Genomic DNA, 23,719 nt, shown 5'->3' on the forward strand with positions numbered 1-23,719 from the left:
TGCACTGGGTGACATGTTCCTTCACCCCAAACACAGTGGTTACTGCAGTCTGCTTAGAAACGGCTCCAAACACTAATAACAGCGATTACATCTTCAGTCTCCGGAGAGTAGTTCTGTGTAAGGCAGATGGAGGAACACAGTTGCGTTTACAGAGCATCACTAGCTTGTTGTGCTATATCACAACCTCTAGTTCTTTGAGAAATTACTTACTTATATCAATTACATTTAAGTGTGTTATAAATCATTTATTAATGGTTATATATTGCTCATAAACGCTAAATTGTGGGAATTAAAGTGATACCGATTGATTCAAAGTCTCTGGTTGAAAACTGTCACCAATTACACAATCTGTACATCATGAAAAATTACTTTGCATGTTCTTACCAAGACATGCATATATATATAGCATATCTTTATTGTCCCCGGAGGGCAATTCTTGTGCAGCATAAAAAACATAGGAGAAACATACTGTACATATGACAGCAACAAAAACACTGTAAACAACAAGTAGTCATCAGCTGGAATTTTGCGTCATATTTATTTATCACTATATCACCGGATGAGTTGTGCTCAAATGCAACAGGAAGATCAACAACAAACGAAATGCATGTAATTATAAACATGTAATGAACCTCATTAGTTTATCTGGCATTTATTTATCTTGCTACTTACAGCTTAGCATGAAGACAATGACAGCAACATCAGCTCAGTTACTAGCTGTCAGGTGGTCTATCAGAGGCCTGTCAGGGGTAAGTATGGGTCACTGTTGCCTATCAGTAACTGGCCTCACAGCAACATCAATACTTCCTCACACAGAGAGGAACTCACTCTCTCAGAAACAATGCGGGCAAACCAGTCAAGCTTGACAGGAAGTGTTTCAAAAGCATTAGGTTGTTCTTTAACATAAGTCAGTTCAGTCAGTTCAAGGTTCTGAAAGACACATGATCACTGAGAGAGAGAGAGAGAGAGAGAGAGAGAGAGTTATTCTGGGAATGGCAGCTGCAATTAGGTGTATCCACATAATTGACTACGGAGGTGGCAGACTTTTTCTACCCCACATTTCCACATTTTACAGCCTGGAGGAAGGAGCTGAAAATAGACTCTGACAGCAACGGCATGTTTTTAATTCTTTTCTCTTTGTGATGATGGTGGTAGTGATTAGAGGGGGTCTATCTGTCCTGATAGGCCTTTGTTCTTCTTTTCCTGTTAAAGGGAGAGTGGCAAGTGGTGATTGGGGTAAATAAACACTTACAGTAACCAGCTACTTTAAGACTTTAACTTACTGTGAGTGGTCGTACACATGGAAATAAGTGCTGAAACATGTTAGAGTTTTCAATGGAGTACAATAAACCATATACATACAAGACAGCAAGACAAGTGGAACATTTACAGTATTGTATAGAATTGGTATTTCAGAAGGAAATATTTTTACACCAATTCAACATCAATCTTTCAGCTTTACTTTTCAGATTCAGCTACTTAGATATGATGCATTGTTATATTAAAATATGCAACACTATACAAAATAATTATAAATAGTATAGCTCCATCTCCACCAATTCAACTTTAAAATGCTGCTTAAATGTTTATACATACATCGGTGTCAATAATCTATTACATGAAATATACATTATAATGATATAACACAGAATTCTGCATTATGAGCAACTTTACTTTGAATACTTCTATTTAGCTGATACTTTAACACAGTAACTTAAATAAGATTTTGAATGAGGAACTATTTTTTCATTGGCGTTGCTAATTATAGAGGCATTCATTTCTTTTTTGGCCACACAGGTCCAGCAAAACAAGCTGTAAACACAACATTGACATATTTTTAACTTATTATGTTAGCAAACATGTTAGAAAACAGTTGCCTAATTACACATTCTGTAGACATGAAGCAATATTGTTATTCATTCGGAGTCCCTGGCTCTGTTTTGGTTGGTGTCCACCAACTCCTCAAAAAAAAAAAAAAAGTCTCTTTAGTTGCTAAATGCTCCACTATGTTCACTAGGTAGTCGCTAACTGTGTCTGTCTGTTGTTTGGTGCTGAGCAGGTAGTGTACAGTGAGTTCATTAGGGCTCTTTTTGCTGAAAACGGCTGCTTGCTGCTGCTGGAAACAAGGTTGATGAGCAGTGAAAATGAAGCGAAGTTGTGTGGCTGACAACCAAAACATGCTGAAAGACACTAAAACAGTCTGTAGAGCCGAAGGAACTGCGGAGTCAGGTCATTTGATGAACTATGAATATTAACATTTTGATTATTGCAGCTTGAAGTAAAGGATCTATATCCATCTACCACTGTTTACCCACTAACAAAAAAAAACTCATACATATTTAGCTCTAATTTTAAATGTTATAAGATTATATCTAAAAACTGAAACTAGTTGTGGAATCTAATTGTTCTACTGCTCACCACAATTTCACTTCTACTATCTAACAAACTCAATCATATTTTCCTACAAAGTCTTTCTGTTCTTGGACAGTATGCTCAGAGGGTGCTGGGGTACCTCAGTCCTTTGAGATTTGCTTACAACATATGAAGATGTAAAACCATTTTAACCAAAAAACTACCAGCGTTGCAGTTCCCCTTCCTCCGATCAGTCAAATGTGGCTCAAGGCAATGACACAAATGATGCCCTTCAAGTTAGGCTGGTGTTATTATATATTTTATTTTTCTCAACAAATCTTATGAAAAGACCAAAATCAACAATGTGGTCCATCTCAATACTTTCTGAATTCTCCACCCTGTCTGTGACACTCATGTTTTTAAAAGCCTCAAAAATATATAGTTTTATTTTTTAAAAAGGCTCAGTAATTTCATAAAACAGCTGGGCGCTGTAGTTTTTAGCAAATGTTACTCAAACAGGAGGAAATAGTGCATTTGGTGGGAACTATTTCCAGCTACAGATGAATACACATTTGGTTCTCTAGTGAGTATTTGTGGCAGCAGGACGATGTTTGTGGGATTGAGTCAAAATAAATTACAAAGTGTGTGTTCATGGTAATGAAGGAACATGTCGCCCACTGCATCGTTGTATCTCATTGATGTGTTTTTAATAGTTTTTGGACAACAACTGAGTTCTATGACACAGAGGAATAAGATGTATCAGGCTTGTTAGTGGATTCATTGTTGGTTTTGGTCTTTTCATGGAATTTGTTAACAATAAGATAAATATAGTATATCACAAACCATCCTTAAAATTAAAATAAATCTCTTAGCATTGTCCCCTCCTCATACAGCTACTTCCTGTCTCACCCCTCTGACCCCACAGTGTCTCCAGTGAAGTAGAAAGTAAAGGGCTTGACCAGGCTCTGCACGGGGGGCCTATACAGACTGCATTACAGTAACTGGATGTTATTAGGCCTACCACGTTATGCGACAGGCAGAGCGGCATGTCTGACTGATCCCACTTGACCTCTTAATCCAGCCATCAAACAGCTGGAGCCAAAAGCCATGAGACCGTCCCTGCAGGGTGGCTCTGCCTGTGCCCACAGATTACTGGCTCGGTCTGGAAGGATGGAATCGTTGCTGATTCGAGGATTAGTCGCTTGCCTTTGCCCTACTTCTTTCCTCTCGGTCTCTGTCTCCTCAGGGATGTGTACAGGCTCTAATTTTCAGATGGTAGATGTTGAAATCTGGTTACTGTTCCCCTCCAGAGATGCTACAAGCCTGAGGAGGCCACATCAGTGCTGGAAAAGACATCTGACTGTAAATGAAAATAAGCAAGGTGATTTATTCTAAATAGATGCAGCATGGGAGATTTCATGACAGAGGATTTGTCATCATTTCATATATTTACCCAATGACAAATGTAGAAGAGCCCAGACTATAAAATAGTACTTTTTTCTTCAGGAACACCAGGTGGACGCAGAGCAACTTGACCTTTTTTGATCACAACCGACTGTACATAGCTTTTTTTTAAAAAAGACCTTCAATCACACTTTTTCCTTCTTTTATTAAAGACATTTTTAAATATTTTGGTGTAAGACCAAGTTGCATGGCAGTGCAAGAAGTTACATTCTTTCCACTAAGATTAGGGATTTCAGTATCTCCAAGTAAAAGAAGATCTTTGCACACCTTTAAACAGACAGATAAGTAGGAGAAGAAGTGATGAGTCACAGTAACAAAAATGAGTTTCAGCACACTGTTGACACTTACGATAAACTGTAGAAATTCCAGGAGAATGAACAGCTATGTTTGAGTCCAGGGAGTTTTGTCAGGTATTTCACATAACATGACAACAAGCTCTCAGATACATGTATATACATGCTCCCACAGGATAGCAACCAATCCAAGAGAGTAATGCTGCAAAAACACCTGTGAGAGGGTGTGGGTGAAGATGAAATTATTATTTCAGGTGGACGCAACATACTCCAATGAAAATTAGGCTGTTTGTTGTCCTTTGGAAACATGCATATACTGTATATTATGGCTTGTTGTCACTTTTTAAGCAAGCGTATACAAGGCTGCTGAGCTATTAAAATTATGCGCAGTGCTTGTATAGGCTGGTTTTGTACTGAACTGGACGTGACAGCTTGAATTAGTGACAGACTGAACGTACTACTGAACTGAAGACAGTCAGTCAGCGCTGGTCGTTGGGCCATATGAATGGGGATGAGTTCACTTACTGATGTATGTGCTGCTGTACATTTGAACAATGATACGGCTGCTAAGTTTTGGGGAAAAAGTGACCAAACTACACAGTCAGTGACTATGAATATTTGAACTAAACTGATTTGAATCAGCAAAGTGATTTGTGATTTCCACCTATATGTTCCAATAAACTTCAATTTGGCTTCTGAGTCCAAACTAAAGGAAACACACATGGATGATACAGGGCAACTTACTAGCTAACCAAACCAACCAAACTAAACTCTGCAAATCTTGGATCACCTCCTGAAGAAATAGGCATGAACCATTAGTCAGAAGGGCCATATTATGCTCATATTCTAATATGAGAAAAATACCAATCAAAGCATCGGTTTTCTTGCCTTTTTACTGTGATATATGGTGGAGACAACAAGCCAGAGGAACTGGTATCCTCCTGAGGTGCAGAATCCCAACACACACAACACCTGAGATTAATGTAGCTTGTGAGGAGATAACACATTTGGTGAGGAAGGTACTAGCATCTTAAACAATTGTTGTCTAACAAATCATACAGGTGCACCAAATACTGTACACTTGACAATAATGTTGCTGAGCTAGTGTACAGCCCTGTCATGATTAATACATCACCACAACAGCAGAAGCCCATGCTGCTTTACTCAATGTTCCTGTTGGATCTCTGTAGGAGCTACAAGGTTCTAGGATATAGCTCAATTATCTATACTGTGTAGATGTGACTTTAGTAGTTTTGTCAGCCTCTGGCCTCTTTTAGCTTGTTCACAGACCTTTCAGCAATGCTGCAATTCCTGCTGCTCACCAACAGAGGTTCATAAATTTCTTAATGCCTCAGTAAGATACAGTAGGTCTTTGTAAATAGCAACGCAACATACTGTATGATGTAATTTACTGATTGGTTCAGTGCCGAGTTCAAACACTTATCTTAAACTTCAAACGGTCGACATTTTGTCACAAGCCAAAGATTTGTCTTTGGTCAAATAAGAGAGGGGAAGGGTACAGCCAGGCAGAGAAAGAGTGCTCTTTCCTCACTCTGTGTCAACATAGATATATCTAGAAATGGGCCAAGAGATAAAAAAGATGAAATACAGCCATAAAGACTAAGCTGTGTGGAAATCCTAGTGTCACTTCTGACCAAGGAGATGTAGTCTTATCTTCAGAAAATTCCCTCTGGTGCACCCACAGACACACTCACCTTTAGTACCATTCAATTCTCAAGTGGGCCAGTATCATCATGGGGTGATGGTGTCCTAAAGGTTGGAGAACCAGTCACAAAGGAAAGTGAAACAGCAGTGCTTGCCCCTTCTTTGGGGATCAGGTCCTATATGTTTGGCCGCATCTGGAAATTGCTCAGTGTCCTCCTGATCAAATACTTCATACATGTTTTCAGTTCAACTATAACTATAATATAACTTTTGCCATCCTGATATTCAATATTGTCATTTTACTGACAATATAGAAAGTTTTCCTCCATTTTTTAAAAAGGTTTTTTAAGGGGATGGGGTTCCTTATCCGAATGGAGGGTCTAGGATAGAGTATGTTGTATTGCTGTGCAGATTGTAAAGCCCCTTAAGAGAAATTTCTGATTTGCGATACAGGGTATAAATAAAATTGACTTCTCTTGAATTCCTCATTAACCCCCGAGTACTCCAGTCAAGCTACTCAGTGACCATCAAATCAAACAGTGGTTGAACCAGACAGTTTTTAGGTGTGTATATGTGGATATGGGATTGTGAACTGGGTGCTCCGGAAAAAGAGAGGATAAAATTTTAAAAAAAAAGACCTGAAGGTTGCCATCATTTCTAATGAGACAAAAACAAAACAAAACAATTTGATGTAGTCAAGCATCTATCAACTTCCGCCAGAAGTCCAAAACCAGGAAACTAGGGTTTAAATACCTCAGTTTTTTTGTTTTATTGTACTAAAATCTGCTACTTAGCAATGAACAGGAAGAACAGCTGGAGAGAAATTGTATTCTGACATGACTTTCTTAGAATAAAAACTCCTATATTAAAACCTTTAGAGAAGTAAACCCTGTGTGACTGTACAATATCAGTCTTCCATTCATTATCTATGGGGACAGTCCAGATGACATCACAGGTGGTTTTGGGCGTGTGGTTCACATTCACACACAAAATTAGTAACACAAGAATTCCAGTTCACAGCAGTCTGAACAAATCTATCTCCATAAATGTTCTTTTCATTGTCATCTATATGGTCATAAAACAAGCATCTGTCTCACAGATTCACTATATCTGAAAATAAAAACCATGTAAATGATTAGATATTTGAATGGGTGACCATAAATAAAGTGTGTGCATGAAAAGAATGTGGTCTGTAAGCTTTTTTTTTTAGCTGTTGTGTCAAATACCTCATTCTGATCTTCTTCTTGGATCCAGCACAAGTTAATGATAAGCCTTATTAAACTGTATGTGTGTGTGTGGGTGTGTGTGACTGTGTGTGAGAGCCTGCAACTCCAAATGCTGTTGTTACCAAAGCTTTTGTACCCCAGTGCATGCAGAGGGGTGAAGAGGTCAAAAAGGTAGGTGGCTGGCTGACACTCAACAGGCAACAAGGAGAACAAATGATGTAATGTTATAATATTCCTAAAATGAAGTGTCTGTATCACTTAAGATCTGAGTTTGTTAATTGTTAAGTGTCAATACATGCTAATAGTACATCTTAAGCCTCATGTTAGCTGACTGCTGCCCTCTGTATGGAAGCCACTAGGGATGCTCTATATGACTTGGACGCCATCTGCTGGTGTAAGAACAGTACTGTAACATGGAGAATGACTGCATGCTCCTTTCATTTTGGGCTGCAGAGCGCACTGAGATACACTAGCACTAACAAGACTACTGGTGTGATATAACAGTGATCACACTCTAAATATATAAAGGTATACTTGTCAGGAGTATTTATAATGCTATATCCCCTGTTAATATATGAGATGTCACAGTAGGCCTATCTTAATTCAACTGCAAGCTTAAAATGATGTTAAACAATAACTGGTCAGTGTCTCCTCTGCAATTCTTCATTAACTTTACAGTAAGTTTATGGTAAGAAATAGAGCTAAAACAGCAGTCTTTTCTCCATTGGGGTTGAAGAAAGCTCATGCCCTGTTTCAACCCTGCTGCTCTGGAGAGCCACATGTTAATGCTGGCATTTGTGCAAAGAGAAATAATCACCAAAAAACTCTGCTAACATTTTCAACAGAATTCCACTGGCTATTTAAAAACAGACTAAGTGTTGGGGTGACTCAAAAAATTGGGGAGGACAGGAGGAAAACCAACATGTAATCTTACGACAAACCGCATCAAACTATATCATTGTCCCCCACCTGATAATATCGGAAGGGTGGGGGGCAATTTTATATGCCAATAAAACAATTTGCTTTCAAAAACAAAAACTGAGTGGTGAAAAGGCTGCTTCTTTAAAGACATTTAGCATATACATAATGTCTCTAAACAAAGAAGTGCTCATTTTAGCCATGGAATGGTTCAAATGTGTCATTTTACTAATATAATGAAATTCAAATTTTTAGTACTGTTCTCTTGTGACAACAAATTTATGTTCTCATCAAAAACAGACAACATATCACATGATCCTTAGTATACAGAAATATATAAAGTAGCACAAAGCTTGTAATGTGATACAGGTACAGATCAGTGCTGAATACTAGAAAGATTAAACACTAAAAACATTCACAGATCTAAAAGTGTAGGTTCACATCAGAAAGTATTAATGCATGTATCAAATACATGACTTACCCACTCTTATCTATGTGTACGATATACAAAATATAGTCTGCAAAGCTGACATGTTAACACTAGGGGTATTACCATGAACATAAAACTCACGGTTCGGATTGTATCACGGATTTGAGTCACGGATCAGATCATAATTAGGATCAGCGAAAAGAAAAGGGGGGGGACAACTTTGTTTCCCAGTTATTCTGTAACACACTGACAGCCAGAAACAGCAAGGAACTTTTGCCCATGGTCTTAAATGAAAACAACATTTAAGATGTCCAATGTTAATAAAATAAAATAAAATAAAATAAAATAAAATAAAATATTTAATGCTCAGTTATTGCAACATGAGGCATGATACCTTCCTCTTTTAAACAGTGAATGACACAGCCTCTGTCCACATCATCAAAACTTGATGATAACAAACATTCACCGCTGACGTCAGTTAGCAGCTAGATGCTAATTAACTGCTCAGCTGCAGCACATTAAACAGCAGGTAAACATAACTCAAATGTCACATCGGACCCCTTAGATGCTGGTTTGATCGTTGCTCTTCAAGATCCCTGTTAGCGACACGCTGTCTGCCCATGACTTGTACTTACAGCAATTTGTTGACTTTGTCTTAAATGACACATTAAATGTTTGCAACTAATCCGCAGTTCATAAACCTGCCGAACCGTGGGGGGGCGATCCATACGGATCACGGATCAACTACAATCCGTTACACCACTAGTTATCACTTGTTATTCTAGTTACTTTAAGATTATTACTCAATATACGGCTCAACTTAAAAACGAACTAAAGAAACTGTCAGAAGCAAGCAGCCAGACCTCCTGCACACTAATCATACAACATCAACAGGTGACTTAACAACCACTCAATTAAAAACAAATGAATGAGTCCAGACAGCTCACTGTGACTTCAACAAGCAAACTAACGTTACCCACAACACATTATATGATCTCTGCTGCATTCTTGTTAAGGAGATAAAAAACACAAAAAAAGCCACACAGAGACATTTAACCATCAGAGATGAAATTAGCGACCAAAGAGACACAGAGAGAGAAGCTATATCTGACTCACGTTATCTGACGTCGTCTTCTTTCTTTCATGGAGATGAAGTATTCATGTCATAACGTCCATCTGTAGCTGTTGGTCATCTTGTATGTTAGTTAACAGACCTTTGTGGCTGCTGATTAACCAGTCTGATACCAGTAGCAACAATAACAAACAAGCTAACTCTCCCGGTTGTTTCTCCGGTGGCTTCTCTTTCCAGCCTCCCCGGCAGCGTCTTGCTGCTGCTGCACCGCACAATCCAGATAATTTCTCCCATTAGCTTAACAATAGTCCTTAATAGTCCTTCCATGGATTTAGAAAGAGTCCTTCAGGCTGTTGCATTGGCTAATGCAAGGAGTTATCTACTGCTGCTACTCTGCCTAACAGTGGAGAGAATTGAAGATGAAATCTGGAAACTATCATTGGACCAACTTCATGTCAATATTGCATTCTGGTTATTGATTGGTGAGGAAGGACATCCTCCCTTAGAGCGTCATTTTACGTGTCATGGCCAATCACAGATTAGCATGAAAATGAAATACATTAAGTCCAAAGTAAGAGATCCCGCCCTGCGGAGGTCAGCAGGCACCCGTCCTCCTCTGTCCCCCACTCCACCTCATATAAAAATATGGACGTCACCCGTTGGTTTCTGAAGAGCGGTTTTGAAGCTCAAAGTGAGCCGCTCTGGCCATCGCCATCTTGGCAGACGGCCTAACTCCCAGCCAATCAAAAATAGGCAAAGAGGCGGCCGAATGGCTGAAACAAGCCACCTAGCGGCTGGCGGACCTGTCACTCAAAGCAGCCATGTCCTTCATTGTGCATAACTTTACGGCTTAATAAAATTTAAATGGGTGAGTTATAAAAAAAATTCACCCCCATACAGTTGTCATGAAAGGGGAAATTAGCTATAGAAACCAAAACCGTTCTTTGTACCAGGCTGTAAACATGTTTATATCTGCTGTAAAGTTGGGAATTTTAACATGGGGGTCTATGGGGATTGATTGTAAGAGCTGGGGTATCCAGCTCTTACAATCAATCCATGGCAAGCCCCTAGGAACAGTACCGGACTTTGAAGCCAATTTGACACAGCTGCCATACCGTGTAATTACAACGTCACATGACGCTATCGGCCCCAAAAAGACTTTTCCCCATAGACTTACATTGTGAAAGAGATGTCTGTAAACCAGTGGATGCATTTTTTGAGCATCAAAACCCCCATGAAATGACTTGTTTCACTATCAGAATTTGATCCATTCGGTTCAATCACATTTGGAAAGTTTAGAAGAGCCACACAATTGAATCATTTTATCCCCATTTAAGTTAGATGGAGGGCTAAACCGGAAGTAGCCAGCTTGGCCGGTGGAGATCGCTATTGCTTTCCTCTATGGACCCCCCAGATGCAGATGCTATGCGAAAGAAATCAAACTTTTTGGGGTTTATACACCTGAGCAACTTTCATAGGAATGAAGGGGCCCCACCTCTGATGCTGTATCCTGTTCTTATACATCCATGCTACTCAGAGGTTGGTGCTAGATTGGATGGGCCAGAGGGACGATTTGTGAAACTCTCACGAAATATGTACGCTAACCTTAACCTAACCCTAACCTAGAGGGTTAGGTTAGGTTAGTATTTACCCTACTCAGATCAGGCAGTGACACGTTATTATGGATGCAACTGCTTTTCTTGGCAAGACATGCCCTGCGTAGCATTCAAGTGCTAGGATTGGCCAGGCATCCATGCTCGTGTGAAACAATGCAAGTGTTGATTTTGACAGCTAACGCTTCAGGGTGGGAAGCTGTCAAGTAAAACCTGTGCAAGAATGGCGAGATGGTCGCTTGAACTATATTTTTTACATGTAAAATTAAATGATACACATTACACGGACCCACAGTTGTAGTTCTACTTGTTTTTGGGACCACCGTTATTGTTTTCTTAGGCTGGTTAGCAGCTCCTCTGTCTGGACTGCTGCAAATGCCACTGACCCACTGTTAATTTAGCCTGTCAGCACCTGCTACCGCCAATGTTACCGAGGAAAATACATATAAACAGCTTGCAAAGCTGTATTTACGGAGCAGTTATTGCAGGTTTATTGCAGACTTGTGACAGAGCTGGAGGAACTTTCTAAACATCCAACCCTGATGTCATCAGTTGTATTGGTTTGGCCTGTACATTCATGACGAAAAAAAGCCTGTGTTACAAACTGGGAGTGTGGAGAATGAAAGTTGTTTGTGTTGCCAAGCAAGGCAGGAAAAGGAGCTAATTGCATTATGGGAAATGTAGTATCAGAGTGTTTTGGGAGATTGACCCACTGGTGACCAAGTAAGGATTCCACTGATTGAGTGGCCAAATTGCTGGCTTCTCTTCTTTTCCTCTTACTTTATTCAAACTTTTCTCTTCTATTATGATCCTCAAATATTTAACTGACCAAAATTAAAACAAATGAAGAAATGAGAAATAAAAGTCTCTGAGACAAACTGTTCTGATTGTGCTTTAATTCATTTGTGTTTGGCTCTGCCATTCTGTAAACCCTCAGCTAAATAATAAATAAACAGATGAAATTATTTTAAGAAGGTAGTAACCCATTACACATATATATGAATATATAAACACATGGACAGGCATGTTTTCAACATGAACTTACTGCTGCCATAGAAAAATAAATCTAACAAAATGTAAGAAATCAAAATTGCAACAAATAAAGCAGATAACCTGCCGGTGGAGGTGTGCACAGTGTGAGGTGTCTGTAAGGCAACTGGAGCGTAGACAGCCCACTGTGTGTGCACGAGTGGCAATGTGGCACCATGGAATAGACACCCAGAGGACACAGAGGAACATGAGGAGCCTCTCACGTGTGTGCAAGGCTGGAGTCTCTTTGACATGTGAGTGCTCTCAGGTTTGATTTTGGTACAAACAGGACTTTAGAAATAAACACATGATATTCTTCAAAACAAAAAATCCTCATCTCCTTGTCTCAAGGTGCATTATCAATGGGATCATGTCCATCCCAGAACCCTGACCCCCCCACCCTCCTCCCAATCCATATTAACCACATGTCCAGAAAGGCTTTCAAAGTCCTGGGTAAAGTCGAGGCAACCGCTTAATGGAGTCAAACATCTCAGCGCATGTTTATTGATGTAAACTGTGGACAGTGACGAGGACAGAGCCAGTGAGGCCCATCACTGAACCCCGCAGCACTGTGGGGGGGTCATTCCAAGTCCTGGAGGTTGATTGTGCTTCCTGTGAACTGCGAGTTGTCGGAGCCGTTGTCGTCCTCTGTCATCACTGAAGGTTCCTGTGAGGAAACAGCATCAGAGATCAGTTCTTTCATATCAAAGTGGACTGAACTCTGCATTGACATTACATGGAAAAATGACAAATACATCTGCTCACATCAGCTTTCAGATTCTAGATGTGGTCATGTTTGATTTATTGTAAAATATAACCTCACTGCATCACTACATGGAGTTGTGTCACTACAGCTGCAGGCAGCGTTACCATAAATACAATACATCAGAAATTGTCATTGAAAAATGTATTTACTTGTAAAATGTTGACAGGCAGGTCGACAGTGAGCTGGGAGTGGGAGCTGGAGGGCTGAGAGCTCAGCTGGAAGGCCAGGTCTCCATCACTGGCTGGGTCATCCTGCACACACACACACACACACAAGTTTATGCAGCTATCCTTGTTCGGACATTGCATTAATTTCCATTCATTGTGGACAGGCTGACCTAAAACCTAACCAATTCATGCCTAACCCTAACCTTACCCCCCTGACCTTGACCAGGACCTCAAAAATGACATTTGCCTCATTAGGACCAGGCTATGCAGTTGGTAATGTCCCCTTTGTAAAATGACACTGAAGGCTGAAGACTCACTTTAATGAAAGGTGGCAACATAGTCCAGCTACATCACTGCTACACACAATGGGGGATATTTACTAAACCTGTTGCAACTAGTCATCACATGTTTTATTTTAGCAGGGTTTTAACTAAACCTACAGACGCTACAAACTCTTGCTGTGCGTATGTGGAAAGGAATGAAATACAAAAGCATTTTCTGCAGCTGAACTTAAAATACTTGGGAGAAAATACTTTTGTGTGCACATGTGCATTCATTCTGGAAGAGGAGAACTATACGTGAAGAAATATAATAGCCTGATGTCAGTTCAATAAAAAGATCAGCAACAGATTATTGACCATTAGTAATGGGGGAAATGAAGCCTTCTGAAGCACTGAATCAATTTAAGCATGTGTTGAAAATAGTTCACTGTTTTGATGCATTTGTCTAAATGGCGACATCTGCTGAGCAACACCTGGTATTACATATGTATGTATGGATGGCATAAATCTGAGACCATGATCAAACAGTTATGGTTATTTTGTTCAATAGTCTAAACTATAAAAACAGATCACTTTTCACTTTTTTTTATTTTATTTCAATGGTACCTTAAACAACACGCCCCCACCAGTGCAGCACCCTATGCTGTTTAAATGCTGGGCTGTTTTCAGTCTGAATCCCCAATACCCCCACCCCCCCCTCTTTCTCTGTGTGTCTCTCTCATTCATTCTTGAGACCTGCTTTAGTTCCTCCCTTTCTGTGTCTGATGAAACAGTTTCCTGCAGATTGTACACCTGCTTTCACAGATGTAGTGTCCTCGGCTGCAGTGGTGTATCTGCGCTGATAAATTTGGTGTAGCGAATGTTTGTTTGAAATACCATTCCCTCCTCCCACAATTTGCACCTCTTAACAGGAACACCAGAAAATACAGATCTGTATGAGATCAAACATGCAAACAGTTTTCAGCAGGGCTGCTTTTCTTCTGTTTCACCTGCACAAATTCTCAGTGTGTCCCTTCAGCAAACAAGGACTGACTGTTTGGGATGCAAATCTTTCGTAGATATCCACCAGTGTGGTTGGGTAATGAACTGTATCTCACCTGCAGCAGCTGAATCTGGACATACTGGGCCCCAGTGACGGGGTCGCGCAGAGTCAGGCCCCCATTGGCTGCTGCAGCTCCCTCACCATAACGAGCACCAGAGGAAGCCAGCGGTGCTGAAGCAGAGGAAGACTTCACTCCTTTAGTTTTTCTCTGACTCGATCCTGAACCCCCTGGATTTAATCAAAGAGAACATCAGAGAACAGTCACTTTAGTCTGCAGTCTCTGTATCCTGAATCCAGAATGATGAACATCCAATACAAGCTTGAAGATGGTGAATGTGTGGGTGTGTGTATGTGTGTTACCAGAGGAGGCTGAGGGGCCTATCTGCTTCTTTTTCTTGGCCAGCTGGATGGCTCTGTAGTCAGTCCTGGCTGAGCCTCCACTCTCCTGACACACAAAACACACATCATCACAGCACACTCAAAACTACTGCTGTTACACTGGCTTTTTATGGGTATAACCTTTGTTTTTACCTTAGAATCTAATAATTACATGAAAACAAACTATTAAACTAATATCGCTCTCATTTATCTTAAACTGTGCTGCATGACGGCAGCTCTGCTCACCAGGAAGCTGCTTGGTGACACTGCGCTGAGCTCCGGGTCTTTCTGTGGACTGAAGCTGCTGCTGTGACCGGGGAAAACAAACTGTGTGAGGACTTTTGCTCCCTCCTGAGGTCCCAGCACCTCCACACAGCCCAGCAGAGGCCCTGCTCCTCCCTGGCCACCCACCTCCACCACCTTAGAGGGAGAGGCTAGCAGCTCGGCGACAGGGGCCACAGCCAGGGAGGCTGTGGGCTCCACGCTCAGAGCACTGGAGGAGCTAAGTGGGTGCTGCAGGGTGGGGTCCACAGAGGCACCGGGGCCCTGCATGGTGAGAGCCGTGAGTGTTCCCAGGGCCTCAGGGGTGACAGTCTGCACATCATCCAGATTGAGGGTGCCCTGTGGTGGCAGGACGTCACCCACCGTTCCCTCCAGACCGTGGTGGGGACCCATGTCAGCACTGGCTGCGAGGATGAGAGGGTCCACAGCCTTGGCCAACGTGGTGTTGGTGCTGGCGCTGAGTGCGGTGCCAACTGAGGAGGGGTCGATGGTAAGGATGCCTGAGCTCACCAGGGACAGGTCCATGGTGAAAGTGCCATTAGAGCTGCTCCCACCCACGGGAATTCCCACTCCGATACCAGCGGTGGGCGCAGTGCCTCCGGGCACGCTGGAGAAAAGAGAACTCAGGTCCAAGTTAGTCAGCTGGTCCCCTCCGGCAATACCAGGCCCAGCAACTGTTGTTGGGGTGGAGCTGATGAGCTCGCTGCTGGGGGTCAGAGTGGGTGTGGTCTCCATCTGACTCAGAACATCTGGGATGGAGGAGAATTATCATTTCAATTTCATACACATTTTTAATTTACCTTCAAATATAAGAATGAAGTTCAATGATCTAAATGCTTCTTTTTTTTTTTGCTTTTATTATTATTATTAACTATTTGCCTTCAAGAACAGTGCTGCTGGTTTATTGGAGCTTCCCTGCAACAGCCGAAAGAAAATCAGGGATGCAGCCTTTGTCAATTACGCCTCAAAACTATGGAACACACTAGTGATAGATATCAGGGAAACCAGCTCGCTAAATATTTTAAAAAGAAAGCTAAAAACCTACCTTTGACCTACCAACCCTTGATTTTAGATATTCCATGTATTCTATTTTTTAACTTTGTTTTCATTTTCTTACTATTATTATTCAGTGGGTTGTATCTTCCATCTTATGTTATGCATTCTATGTATTCCATTTCCACTTTACTTTATCTTATTTTTATTATTATCATCAAGTAGGTTTTATTTTCCATCTCATGTTACTTGAATGTTTTTTAACATGTTTTTATGTTCATTTTCTGTCTTTTTTATATGAAAAGGTGCTATACAAATAAAGTTTATCATCATTATTATTATTATTATTATTATTATTATTATTATTATTAGTAGTAGTAGAAGTAGTAGTAGTAGTAGTAGTAGTAGTAGTAGTAGTAGTAGTAGTAGTAGTAGTAGTATAATAATGAACTGTTGATTGTGTGTCATTATATTAAACCATCATAAACAGTAATATTGTTTTATGTAGGACAGGGTGGTGCAGTGGCCATCTTTGAACGTGTAAAAGGAAAACATTAGAATAGAGGAACAAGTGACTGCTTTTAGAGAGCAATGTGTCCTGTCTATGCAGTCTAACAGTGAGCCAATGGTGAACTTAGTGCTACTACTGAATGTTTATGAGATCAAGATATATCATTACATACAACATAACACTATGGTTGGAGCTCATGCTTTAACTCATTTACCTTTGGAGATCAAACATATCGTGTGTTAGGGTAGGCTTTATAAGCTACAGCTTCAGCCTACACCTTTTTTCAGACTGCAGAAAAAACTTTGAGTTGAATTATTGTGCTGTTTTGAGCTGCTCTATTTAAGTATCTTTTTTTCCACGTGTTTATGTGTGTAGAAAAATGAATTTGTATATGCAGACCAGGGAAAAAAAATAAAATAAAAATAAAAAAGAATAGTCAAAATTGATGAGATATCCAAACTTTTAGCCTCTAGTATGAGTCATGTATTATGGTTTCGATCATGTGTGATAGTTACTAACCAGGACTGAGGTGGTGGTGTTTGAGCATGTGGCTCTTAAGGCTGCTGCGGGAGGAGAAGTGCTTGGAGCAGTTGGCCACGGGACAGCGGGTCCTCAGGGTGCTGGCGTCCTGCTTATGTTTCTTGGAGTGGATGTACAGGCTGCTGCGAGCTGAGAACTTGGCATTACAACCTGAACAACATACAAAAGACAAATGTCAAGTCTTATGATACCAGTCAGGACATTTAACAATGCAACTGAGTTATAACAATGTGTTTAACTGATTGTTGAAGTGTACTGTAGTCAACAGTCATTTTAATTCACAACTGATCAAATACTATCACATGATTCCACAAGGCTATGACTCTACAGCCATGTTGGTGAGGCTGGACTTTCAGCTAAATGCTAACATCTGCATGCTAACATGCACACAATGATAATGTTAACATGCAGGTGTTTGGTAGGTACAGTGGAAACTGCTTATAGTGATCACTATAAAACAGATGATTATTATAACCAGTTGTTTTCTTTTTCTTTATTTCTCATGCAGATTACCATCTAATTGACATTTAAATATTACCGCTGGCAATCAGACTGAGTAGAGCTGTAATCCTGCTATGAGGGAGGACAAAAACATTACTAGGAAGAGGGGAGGACATTTCTCTTCGGTTGATAACGTTAAAAGTAAAGTTAGGCTTCGCCGTTGGCTTCCTAACTCGTTTAAAAAAAAAAGACGAGAGAGAGAGAGCGAGAGAGAAAGAGAAGCAGCGGCTGAGCGAGCTAGAGAGTGGATGAGGAGAGCGAGCAGTGGTAGCGGGAAAGCTGGTGAATGGCAGGAATAAAACGTTATTTTCTGATTTTTTCACGGCGGTTATAAATAAACATGTTCACGGATATCTGGACCAAATTTAATGGCAATCTTTCCAGTTGTTGAGATTGTGATGACCCCTGTCATCTTGGGGTTTACTGCTTATTCACCTGTCTGTTCTGCTCCACAGGTGGCTCGTTACCCCAAATGGGAACACCTGGCACCAGTGTTCCCAGTTGGTGTAAAGCCTGACTACAGCTAGCAGGCTGTATCACTCTCCTCTGACTGCTTACGGCTGCTGCTGTGGGCAGCTCTCTGCTCTCCCCTCCCCTTACCTGTTTTGATCTGGGTTTAGTTATGTTGCTTTAATTATTTACTTAGTTTTTATGCACCTGACAACACACTAACACACTCTCCATTCATGCATTACCAACCTCACACTGACCTACTGATGTCCACACCCCATGTTGTAAATATTTGGTTAATTTGTTTAAATGAATATCTTTTGTTAAACTTTGATGAGGTGTATCTCCCTTTTGCTTTCAGTCTGCACCTACCTTCTGCATGGCACTGGAAGGGTTTGGTGCCCAGATGGGTGATACTGTGACCCTTGAGATGCTCTGCCCGGGTGAATGACTTCCCACAACCTTCCTCTGTGCAGACGAAACGGCGATCATCATCATGTTTCCTATTAAACAAACATAGAGAAGAAGGATGTGGTGAGGTGAAGAGCTCTTTTAACAGACCCAAACATGATTAAAAAGGTACAACAGGTGGACTAGAACAGAGAGACAACATGGGGAAAAAGAACCTCTGATTCAAGTAAATCCCTACTGAAAACCCCCTTGATTTGGCAAAGGGAACCAAATACTGTAAAATCCTGACAACATACTGGTGTTCAGAGGCAAATAATTTGCCTCAGCAAAGACAAACTGCACTAGCAAAGTGAAAAAACAAACACAGACATGTAACAGGAATGTTACTGAACAGCACAAAGGTGCTGCATCAAGACCTCATAAACAGTGATGCTAATCTAAAGGCCGGAACGCACTGAAAGCGTCTGATGCACACGTTTTGAAGTACACCCAAAAGCGTTAGGAGGCGTGACAAACTGCCTTGATGCTGCTACTCCTTGTTTCCATTTTGGCGTGTCAAATGAGGACTCGGTGATCAAAGCTGTTTTTTTATGCAGCCAAAAAAGAGAGAGATAGCATGAGTCTGAAAGCGCGCGCGCGAGAGAGAGAGAGACAAAGCGTGGTGGTGGTTGAGTGAGGAGAGGGAGTGGTGAATCACTGAAATAAAACCTTATTTTCTGATTTTCACACACAGTGGTTACATTATAAAGTACAAATAAATATCCACCAAACACTCAGATGATTTACTGAGGAGACAGATGCTCTTAGTTTCATTTTCCTCCTCTGTATTTCTCCTTTCCTTTCCAGCTAATGCAGCAGCAAATACAAAGAACAGGACAAATCTGTGTTGGTTCTGTGGTGTTGGCATTTCAAATCTGATGCCTGCAGTGCACCGTAGGAGCATCATATGATCCGTGTCAAATGAGGTGCATCAATTATCGCTTTCAGTGCATTTGGGCCTTAAAGCTCAGCTGACTGATGTGCATGATGAAGCTCTGTTTTACAAAACTTCTTCCATCCATGACAAACACAGAACCTATAGTATGAAGAACAAAATCTGACAAAAGGGGAAAAAGTCTCATTCCATGGTAGTTCTGCTCCTTTTTTTGTTATTGACACTAATTGACCTTAGCTATTAGAGTTACCACTTCAGTCACACTGAGGTGAAAGCATCTTTTATAAACACTTACCGTTTGTGTCGGAGCAGCTTTGACATACTAGTAAAGGACCAACCACAGCCCTCGGAGTCACAGACAAACGGCCTCTCACCTGGAAACAGAGAATAAAGGTTTATTTACTAGTGCACAGATTACTGCATCACAAAGAAAGATTAGTATCCAGATAACTGTGGTCTTAACCCAGACTTTCTGCATCACAAAGCTGCCTGTCATAGAACTGGTGTAACGTACTCCAGATGGTTCAGTGACATGTTCAGAGTTTCTAGTGACTCGTTTTGCAATGTTTTGTAAGTGTGCAGCTGCTCTCTTCAGCTGAGGGCAACGCATTCACAACATCATGTGATTAAGGAATGACTTATTCTTTGAGGAAACAGCCTCAAACATCTCTAATGCCTGAATAATCACACTGAAATTTATAAGCCACAGTTCACTGACTCTGTGCCTTTAGGTCCTGTTAGGAGACCATCAGGGCCTCCCCTTCTGAACCATGTAGAGGAAGTCGGAGCACTTCTGACTTTCTAATCTAGCGTCAGCTTACCGGTGTGACTTCTCAAATGAATCTTGAGGCGACAGGCCTTGTCGTACGTCTTGTCGCAGCCTGGGTAGGTGCAGGTGAAGTGGCCAGTTTCTCTGAAGTGAGTGCGATTGTGGGAGAAGAGGGCACTGAAGGTGATGAATGTTTTCTCACAGCCTGAACAGAGAGAGAGGATAGTACACTGTAATAGAGCTGCAACAATTCATCGATTAGCTGTAATCTATTCGATTAACTGTCCGCTATTTTGATAATTGATTAATTGTTTTCAGTCATTTTTTAAAGAAAAAAAAGTCAAAATTCTCAGATTCCAGCTTCTTAAATGTGAATATTTTCTGGTTTCTTTAGTCTTCTATGACAGTTAGCTAAATAAATATTTGGGTTGTGGACTGTTGTGGACAAAACAAGACATTTGAAGATGTCATCTTGGGCTTTGGGAAACAGTCATCAACATTTTTCACCTTTTTCCAATATTTTATAGACCAAACAACTAATTAATGAATCGCGAAAATAACTGACAGACTGGTCAATCATGAAAATAATCCTTATTTGCAGCCCTAAACTGTAAAGTCCAGGAATACACTAACACCTAAACGGTCACATTTATATATCCTAAACTTACTGTAACAATGCATTTTAAAGATTCACTTTGAAATTAAATGACATTCTGGAAAAGGCTTCAACGTGAAAGCAAAATCAGCTCCCCAGCAGCAGCTACTGAGTGCTCATCTTGGTCTGATGTATTTGGTAAACATGACTGCTGTGTTCCGTTTCCTGGTGAGACTTTGTGGTATCTGGGTAGTGAAGTGAGTGTTTGTTTACTGCTAGCTACAGTTTGCAGCTGACAATTTGCAAACCTTGCTTGTTTAGCTTAAATAGGTCAATCTTTGAGGTCACCCGACAGCACATGCAAAAAAAATGGAACAAGAATAAACTGCAACATTGAGAAATAGCAGATTAAATCAATAACCGTTAGGTGCAGCCCTAATTAAAACTCAGAAGTCCAGCTGTGGTGCGTTACCTGGGAATTCACACTTGTGGGGCCTCTGGGGCTCAAAGTGGACCCTCTGGTGATTGGTGAGTCGTGTAGCACTGCGAAACCTCTCGCTGCAGATCTCACAGATGAAGGCATTATCCTGCTCATGGACTTTGACATGAGCCTTCAGGTTGTAGACCGTGGTGAAACGTCGTCCGCAGCCTTCAAACTGACAGGTGTGTGGCCGCTGCTTGTCATGGGACTGAAGATGCCGCTTAAGCTTGTAGGAGGTGGCAAAAGCCCAGCCGCAGCCCTCCACAGTGCACTGGTAGGGGCGTGGGTCCTCTGCGTGGTTCAGGAGGTGAACCTTGAGTTTCTGTCGGGTGTCAAAAGTAAAGGAGCAGCCGGCTTCTGGACAGCCAAAAGAGGCTACAGTCTCTTTCTTGGACCTGAATAGCTGGACAGACTGGAAGTCCTCGTTGTCACAGTCTGTGACAGTGGCTTTAGGGGATGGTGTGACCAGATCAGCCTCTGTTACAGCACACAGCACCCCTGCCTCCTGCTTGACGATGGGACAGGAGTCCAGAGAGGTGCCCAGCTCAGACAGGGAACAGTCATCCACCAGAGCCAGCTCAGAGTCACTCACAGACACCCCAGGCCTGGGTTCTTCCTGCTGGCTGGAGCTGGACACTGCCAACGTGCTGATCTTACCGATGGATTTAGTGCCACTGTCATAGTTGAGAAGAACAATATCCTCATGGTCTTTCATACCTAGATGCTCCTTCAAGCTGACCATGTCATCCTCCTTGTGAACATAGCCCTCTGGCGGGGCAGCAAGAGTCAGTATCCCGTTCTCTATGGTCACTATGATGCTTTGGTTGTTTATCGTGATAGTACCGGAAAATGTCTCGCTAGCAGGCGGACTTGTGGAGGCCGTGACCGGGTTTACACTGTCCTGCAGCCCCACTGGGTCTGAAATGAAGTCAGAAGTGTCCATGGCTTCCACAATGCTCGAGTTCCCTGAAATCAAGGCACTGCTCTCGTCAATACGGGACTGCGACGACAGCTCCCGGGCCAGTTTGCCTTCATTGTTTTCGGTACAAATCTGGCCACAGATCTTATCGCCATATTTGTTTGTCAAAACAACGTCTTCGACAGTGTGATAATAGTCCGTCTGTTTAGCATTAACCGCGGTACAATTGTCGTTTAGTAAATTATAAACATGCTCAGTTTTTTTCAAGGCCTGAGCTTCAAGACAGTTCAAGTTGTCATTAGATTCACGCAGAATAACGTTACTGCTGTTTCCAACCTCCATGGGGCCACAGGAACTTGCTTTAGAGCACTCTGGCGTTTTACCTTTCATTTTATCGCCATCCTTACATGATACATCCGCTCGGTGTTTGTTTGCCTCCCCGTTGCCATCATCTTGTACGACATTAAAAACAACATATAGTTCCTGGGTGTTTCTGTCCGCCCTGTGTGCGGTGTTGGAGCTCCCCGGCGCAGCAGCGCTGTGGCTGGCCAGTGAAGGCTGCTTGGAGGCGCCGTCCTCACGCTGCTGCCGTAAAACTGGAAACGTTTGCTGCCGCTGCGGCATCGGTTCCTCTTCCCCTTCAAACAGAGGCAGCGCCATTTGCATTACAGTATCCCCGCTTTCTACCCCGTACTTCCAGGCAGTCCTAACAAACTCCTGCGGAGCAAACAGTGCGTTTAGCTCATTTTCTTTCTCTGTGTTCACGTTACGAAGTGCAGGACTGGGTCTGTCGTCCAGCAAATGTTTCTTATCGGTTGGTTGCGGTTTGCTGACAGTCGAGCAGTCCGCCCCGCTACCATTTTCCGCCAGTAGGCGAAACGGAGATGTCCTCGGCCTGGTGTTGTTGTTGTTGTCCCTTTGAGGTTCAGGCGACTCCAGTAGTCTATCCGCTTCATTTTCGGTGGAAATAAACCGAGGTATCGACCCTGTTGCTGATCGAAGTGGAGACGAAGTGGTACAGTGTAGGGCGCCATGTTGCGAGTGAATGTTTTGGGCATCAGAAAGCCCCTGGATTTCCATCTTGGTATCCCTGTAGCAGCGACAGAGAAAAGGCCCGCCCTGGTAGACGGAGCGGATCCACGGAGCCGTCACACAGTTTACAGCAGGCCAGCTGCTGCCTTCATGGCCAGCAAGAAAATGTCGGAGGGTCTAACTTTCTTGTTTCAAATAACGTCGATTATTTCTAAAATGCCCGAGTCGTTTGAAACCATTTATCATTTATCGACTAACTATGTTTGATGTTTAGGATAGTAAGAGCATACACACCACGCTAAAGCTAATGCAGGAACTGAGGTACATTTGAACATCAGTCATGTCCAAAAACACATTCTCTGCTCCACTTTGCCATTTCAACAAAAAGTAGTATAACTACTTCAACATGACGACAGCTATAATATTTTGTAAAATGATTTTTTTTAGAAAGGCTGTGCATATGAAGGCCTATGTAGCTTCGAATTTAGGAGCTAGGAAGAATAGGAGGGAGTAGGAGGTACGAGGAGTACCTAAAAGCAGCAGTAGTAGCCTTTAGTTTTGGGAAACTGTGGAGTGGATTTAATAGCAGTGGATCCGGGTGGGTT

The 23,719-nt window shown here is 41.7% G+C and overlaps 1 protein-coding gene and 1 long non-coding RNA gene across 2 annotated transcripts; both read right to left on the reverse strand.

Annotated features, from left to right (window-relative positions):
* Positions 1–2,041: 2,041 nt before the first annotated feature.
* LOC137182138 (uncharacterized) lies at positions 2,042–10,521 on the reverse strand. Its single transcript, XR_010928258.1, has 2 exons — positions 9,465–10,521; positions 2,042–3,712 (listed from the first exon to the last, which is right to left on the reverse strand). It is a non-coding gene; the product is annotated as an uncharacterized lncRNA (long non-coding RNA).
* A 1,391-nt stretch (positions 10,522–11,912) lies between these two features.
* Positions 11,913–23,209, reverse strand: si:dkey-156n14.3 (zinc finger protein ZXDC). Its single transcript, XM_067588438.1, has 10 exons — positions 21,155–23,209; positions 20,140–20,292; positions 19,614–19,692; positions 18,346–18,476; positions 17,002–17,172; positions 14,943–15,727; positions 14,679–14,763; positions 14,374–14,546; positions 12,978–13,079; positions 11,913–12,729 (listed from the first exon to the last, which is right to left on the reverse strand). Exons 1-10 carry the CDS (start codon positions 23,160–23,162, stop codon positions 12,643–12,645), a joined length of 3,774 nt encoding a protein of 1,257 aa, XP_067444539.1. The 5' UTR covers positions 23,163–23,209; the 3' UTR covers positions 11,913–12,642.
* Between the last annotated feature and the right edge of the window lie 510 nt (positions 23,210–23,719).

This window comes from Thunnus thynnus, chromosome 4 (assembly GCF_963924715.1).
Source record: "Thunnus thynnus chromosome 4, fThuThy2.1, whole genome shotgun sequence".
Classification (NCBI taxonomy): Eukaryota; Metazoa; Chordata; class Actinopteri; order Scombriformes; family Scombridae; genus Thunnus; species Thunnus thynnus.